This window comes from Bactrocera latifrons, unplaced genomic scaffold (genome assembly GCF_001853355.1).
Source record: "Bactrocera latifrons isolate USDA-ARS-PBARC rearing strain unplaced genomic scaffold, ASM185335v1 scaffold_264, whole genome shotgun sequence".
Classification (NCBI taxonomy): Eukaryota; Metazoa; Arthropoda; class Insecta; order Diptera; family Tephritidae; genus Bactrocera; species Bactrocera latifrons.
Genome location: NW_017536230.1, coordinates 95,920 through 102,639, shown reverse-complemented (window position 1 = coordinate 102,639; position 6,720 = coordinate 95,920). Strand labels below are relative to the sequence as shown.

The window sequence follows — 6,720 nt, the reverse complement described above, 5'->3', positions numbered from 1 at the left end:
GAACAATTTAAAACAAAAATTATTATTTACTACAATACTGTACATGGGTCTAAGTACAGCACACCCGCTGTCTCTTATACACATCTAGATGTGTATAATAGCGGTCAGCAGTAGAGCGCTGTATTATAAAAGTATAATCATATTTTTATTGTTTTTTTTTTCCGGTTGTTTTTTTGTTATAAATTATTACTAAGATTTTTTGTGCTGATAAAAAATTACAAGCGTGACACATTTAGCACGAGTGCGCGTGTGTGTGTTTGCATTCTGGCATTTTGCCCTTTACGGTTTGTGCAACAACAGCAAAAAAGCTACTAATTAAGGCGAAACCCTACACGCTAATTGCAGTGAAATTTTTAATTAAATAATAAGTGAAATTATATAGAAACTAAGTGTGATTTAGTAGTGGTGAAGAAAACAACAAAAACTATAGTAGAAAGTAAAACACAAAACGGAATTGAGCGAAAGAAGGGAATCTTTGTAAAATATAACAAATTATAATTAATTGAGCAAGGCAACAAGAGCGTGTTGCTTGTAAAACAACTGACTTTATCTCAAAAGAAAACTTGAAAAACAAAAAATTAAAAGAAGCGTAAATTAGAAAAAATACGGAAATCAAAAACAAAAATCAAAATGCCAAAAAATTATAAAATAAAACCACTCAGAAAATTAGCGTTTCGAAGAATATTGTAGCCGGAAAAGTAATGCATACATGGTCAAATGAGTGCTTAAATAAAATATTAAATATATTCAAAAGCTGTTTTGGCGTGAAATCGTAAAACATGTAATTTGTAGTAGAAAATACAAATATTTTATGCAAAACATATATATGTATACATACAAAATAAGTAAACAAAGATAATTGTTCGCTTTGTATGATTTCTTTAATTAAAATTAAAATTAATTTAATGTTTAACTGTTGAAATTGTYAACACACTTTCATTTAATTTAATTCAAAACAAAATTAATTTATAAAATTTGATAAAAGCAATTTAATACATTTATTTAAAATAAATTATGTTTTTTAACTTTATATAATTTTCTTAATTTCACAAAAATCAATATAATTTAAAATAAAATAAATAACTGTCTCTTATACACATCTAGATGTGTATAAGAGACAGGATTTATTGTGTTTGAATTTCAATAGTTCATAAAAGTCAAATTAACTACAATAATTAAAATAAATTAATAAATAAATTTAATTTTTTAACTTCCATTTAACTAGAATTATATATTTTTTTTGTGTTTGAATAACATAACTTTTGTGGATAATTAATTAAAAAATATTATAATTAAATAATAAAAATAAATAAATAAATAAATTTATTTTTTATATAAATTTGAAATATTTTTGTGCTTGAAAGTAACCAAAAGTTAATCAAAATAAGTTTGCAATATTTTTTTGTGCTTAAAGCTGTGAACTTTCGTGAACAATTTAAAACAAAAATTATTATTTACTACAATTAATTTTTTTTTAAACATTCAAACCATTCGATTGAAAAATAATAATTTACATGCAATTTTTCTTTGAAAATTTTCGCATTTTACAATTGAAAACATGCTAAGCCATAAATCAACAAATAATAAAATCAAAGAAAAGCAACAATAATACTTATACAAAGCAACAAAAAGAAATATACACATATTTATTGCACTTTGAGCGCGCCAGTATAGAAAAAGAAACAAAAAACAACAACAGTAACGGACGAGTAATTGATTATACGGTAAGCAACAGCAACACAGATTCCTCAATGCCATGATATTGCAAAAACAAAAAAAAAAATAACAACAACACTGGCAATAAATTGCACAAGCAGCTGATAGACGATTTGCCAAACGCCCCCTACCCAATACACGGCGCACGCCCATGAATATCAAATACATATGAATATGTATATGAATTTATCCAGCATTATCAGCAAACAATACCCGARCAGTGGGCAACAAGTGGTGCACAGCGAACGGCAGGCAAAAGTAAATAAGAAATTAGAAGCAAAAATAATTATTAATAGAATAAGCATGACTGAGGCGCAAAAACCAACAGAAGCAGCAAAAGTTATTACGCCAGCTAAAAGCCAATTTCTCAACAAGCTAACCAACAATCAACTGTAAAAACCAATAAATAAGCAAGCAACCGAGAAAAACTAATAACAGCCAAAACAAAACAAGTGCAATGTATAAAAAAGCAAATACACARTCACACACACATGTACACGCGGACTATATGGCAGGCAAATGAAATAGGGAAATTTACAAATGTGAAAGAAGAACTGACGACGACGCGCTGCCGCAATCAACATAAAATCCAAGTGGCCGTTAAGCRCGCTGCTAACCAAATAAATATAACCGAAAAGCCAAATGCATACTGACATACAAACATAGAGTATCTACTTACCGTAAGTCTACCGCAGCGACACTGCCGCTTTGCCTAAAGCATCAAAGTCAAAGGCAAAGTCAACTATTGAAGCGCTGACTGATTGACTGGCTGTCGGGCAAGTGGCCAGCGTTTATAGTGCAAAAGAAGTCATCCATATGCCAATTGGTGGCTACCAACGGAGCAGGAATAGCCACAAGCAAAGCTAATAAGAATTTCTGACACACAGAGAAACAAACATACATGCATATATTTATATATGTACATGTGGTTATGCAGCAAAAGCCATGCAGTTAGAAAAATAAATATATGTATGTATGTGTGGTAAAAAGTGTGCAAGGAAAGCAGAGGCAGTTGCAACAGGCAGMCGCAGGCCGACGGCGAGCTGGCAAGTGGCGTGAAAAGTTGGCAAACAACGCGAGTGCAGCAAAATGAGACACAAAACCAAAAACAAAATGCAACCGTACAAAACAAAAGCATACAAAACGCAATCAACAGTAAATGCAATATTCGTATGTATGTGTGTATATGCAACTAGTTTGGTGTGAGCAACAAGTTGCACGACCGTGACAACTGGCAACAAGTGGCCCATACATATGCAAACACACAACTTTAGCGATTGCTGCAGAAGCAACAGGTTGCTCTCGGCCAAGAAGCAACAACTGGCAGCAAGTACCCATAGCTGTTGCATGGAAGCGACCAAGCAAGGACTGTGGTTGCATTGTTTGCTGCGTTGATGCAATGTTTAGTAAAAAAAAAAAAGAAAAAGAGATTTTCAAGAAAAATCAGTTATTGTTGAAGCAAGAAAAGTGCTAGCATCGGCAGCAGTGAGCGGCAAGTGGCAAGTGGCCGGCCGCAGCAGCAGCAGCAATATATTAGTTTGCGCAACAAGCTTGCATGCCGCAGCCAGAAAGAGTAAACGGGTTATGCGTAAGAAGAATTTGTGGAATTTCTGGGTGGTGGTTATTGAGAGTAGCAGAAGAAACTGTGTGTAAAAAGCAAATAGAAATGTGCAACGGATAGTGATTTTGATAAGCAATGGTTGCAAAAATTATATAAAATGATTTATAAAAAAATTTATAAAAAAAGAAATTATGGAATGAATTTTATTGAAAAAATTTTAGTAAAGTRGTGGAAAAATTGTAGCAAAAAAGTTACTAAAAAATGTAGCAAAAAATAGAAGAAGAAGAATAGCAAAAACTGTAGCTAAAAATATAGAAAATAGACATAATTATATTCAAAGGATTAGCAAAAAATTATCAAGAAATTAAAGCACAAAATTAATGAAAAAAATGTATAGAAAACAATTATAGAAAAATGTTATAAAAACATTATTGCYAAATAGTAGAGAACAAAATAATTGAAAATATTACAGCAACAAACTATAGTCAAAATTATAGCACAAAAAATATAGAAAAAACCAAAGCAAGCAAATATAGTGAAATTATAGACCAAAATCATAAAAAAATTGCAAAAAGAAATCTGTGTCACAGGTTTATTGCAATTAGCACATGCAATAAAAATTAATTTCGCAACAGGTATAAAATTAAAAGCATTTCCTGCTAAASAGCTGATAAAAATCAAACAGTCCTAAAGAATGAAAAAAAATATTAATCAATTAAAGAAATCTACAACTCAAATGCATGTAATTACTTTTCCAGCGAACGCGCTTTAACGGTTTCAYCGCTCAAAAAAGTCAAATATATGTTGTACTATTCTAAGTTGAAATATTAACCAATAAACAAATACAATTTAGAACAGCAAATGCTGCAAACAAACGGTTAAAACGACGAACTGTTCAATTTAAAGCTCAACAAAACCAAAAAAGAAAAAAACCAAGCTTAAAAAGTAGGTTAAACTCTTGAACTCGCAACAAAACTAAAATAAGCACAACTACAGAGAAAAACAGCATCAATTGGTGAAGTAACAAAAAACCGGCCCCTACGACCTCACACGTACGAAGTTCAAGTTACAAAAATATAGGTAAAAAAATGTAAAACAAAAAAACATAACAAATGAAAAAATATATTGCTGCAGTAAAACAAAATCACGTACCGGACATGGTTATCAGAAATTAAAACATAAAATTCGAAATGTGTATATACATAAATGCATACAAACAAAAACAAATTTAAGCAAAAAAAKATTTCAATCGCAACAAATTCAAATTAAAAACAGAAAAATCCTAAACTGCTTTTAATTGGTAAAATTTTGCCGTTAATAACTAAAGAAAAAATTTAAAAAAAATATCATTACTACTACAAGAAGGAAAAAATCCACTAAAAATAAAAAAAAAATCATAAAATTAATCTCTTTCTTCCCTTTCTATTAAAGCAGACAAATAAAAATTTAAATAAATATTATATCAGAGGTGTAAAATAAAATACCAAAAATAAGTGCTAAACAGGTGGTTCAAAGAAAACCAACGCCCGCTTGACGACCCCTGATAACGTACCACGGTTAAACTCTGTGCCAATAAACGTCAAGTTCGGCGCTAGAAGCACCAACTTACATAAAAGTCAAGCAAGCGACACAAAAACAACTATAAAAACAAAAAAATGGAAGGATTTTATGACGGCGATTTGAAAGATATATGGGATTCCGATCTAGATCCGGTGAGTTAGACAAAATTTCAAGTGAAAAAGTTAATATTTCTGCAGCTTAATAAGTCTCGTATAGCCCTAAGGGAGCTGCGAATTGTAAGCGAAAGAGTTTTAGTTTCTAAAGCAAGCTTCGATTTTACGTCGAAGTGAGGCTTTCTCATTCATTTTTTAAATGGGGGAAAAAAATAAAAATAAAAAAATTAGTAAAAATTAAAACTAAAAAAGTCAAAAATTGGTTATATGTATTTTTCACAAAARTTTCGAGGTTATTTGAAAAAATGTTTGATATACAAAAGTTGTGGATTTTTCATTATCTACAACACTGCCATCAAGCTTTTTCCTATAACAATCGTAGTTTTGCCGAAAATCGATGAGTTTTACTCTACTGTTTTTTTTTTTTTTTTTTTTTGAAAAATTACCCTTCCCCGTTCTATATAGAAATATTATTATATGACTTTGAAAAACAAATATGCACATCTTCCAAAGATCAACCATAATCGTGGCATTGTTTTATGTGCCTACAAACTAGAYGTTTTATTTACATTTTCCGGTTATAAATCTCGCTTCGACATAACCTCACATTTTCTAGGCGCAAATTTAAGTTCTGCGCCAATGCCAAAAGCATAAAGTGTATATGAATTTGCATGCATGCAAGCATTAAATGCRAAATTTTTCCGCTATTGCATTTGAGTAGTAAAAATTACATGCATATGCGGCAAATTACGCTGAATTCTTGCCGAAGTGTGAACAAATATATGAAAAAGTTTTGCGCATAAAATAATACCGTAAATTTACACAAATGACTACATCAACAGCAACATACGCTTGCACTCGAACACAAACACACATGCATATTCGTCACAGAGATTGGCTAAATGATTGCCTAATTGCTATTTGCTATTTTTGCGGAATGTTTAGTGGCACAACAAATTATGTTTTATATGAATTTGTTGCCGTCACAGCACGCGTATGCTTGCATTGCGTGTGTGTGTGCAATTCATATTTATGGCGTGTTGCATTCAAACATGAATTTGTTGCTGCTTTTTAGAATGAGTCGCGCATGCTGGCATCCTCTTCATAATATTTACAGCTATTTTTAACTTGATTACAGCATGATTTGCAATGAGCGAAACTCACTGCATTATGGTGTTATATTTATTTATGTTTTGTTCTGCAAACTGTGCACAATTGTGCATTTGGTTSTGTGTAGTGGTGTGCGCTTATTGCGTATGACGAATGCTCGTTTGTCTGAATGAATACTTAGTCGCATGGCGCACATGATTTCTTTGTGCTCGCCAATTACTTTTATTCATAGCTATAMATTTTTTGATTTTTTGTATAAAATAAATTTGATATGTGGCAACAATGTGTAATTAATTGCAGCAACAAACCATTACGACTTAGCAACAAGAAATTAATTTTAACGACTGTTTATCATTGATGAGACTCATAATTGGAGAGACTTTTTTTAGAGGTTGCGATCGACTAACTTTTGAGAGTACAAATCGAAAAAACCTTCATCTTTTTAGGCTCACCCTAATGTATATATATTTTCATATAAGAATATGAATATAGTTAATAATATGAGAAGTTTTATGTTGGTTTTCCATTCATGAAACGGATTTAAAACAATTTATCGTTTAGATGCAGTTAAATTCGGAAAAGGAAAATTATAATAAAATAAGCTGAATATTAACGTGGTTCTCTCATGAGATTCTTATTTAAATTTAAAACAATAAAAAA

General features: G+C 30.9%; 1 protein-coding gene and 1 long non-coding RNA gene across 3 annotated transcripts in view; one reads left to right on the top strand and one right to left on the bottom strand.

Annotated features, from left to right (window-relative positions):
- LOC108969758 overlaps nucleotides 1–6,720 on the bottom strand; it is a 107,059-nt gene that overhangs the window by 24,420 nt on the left and 75,919 nt on the right. The gene's annotated exons all lie outside the window — the stretch shown is intronic.
- LOC108969757 (cyclic AMP response element-binding protein A) overlaps nucleotides 4,715–6,720 on the top strand; it is a gene marked incomplete at its 5' end in the record, with an annotated part of 71,158 nt that continues 69,152 nt past the window's right edge. For both annotated transcript variants that reach the window (XM_018934671.1, XM_018934670.1), the window contains 1 exon segment: nucleotides 4,715–4,989. In XM_018934671.1, the coding sequence (XP_018790216.1) occupies nucleotides 4,933–4,989 (57 nt within the window).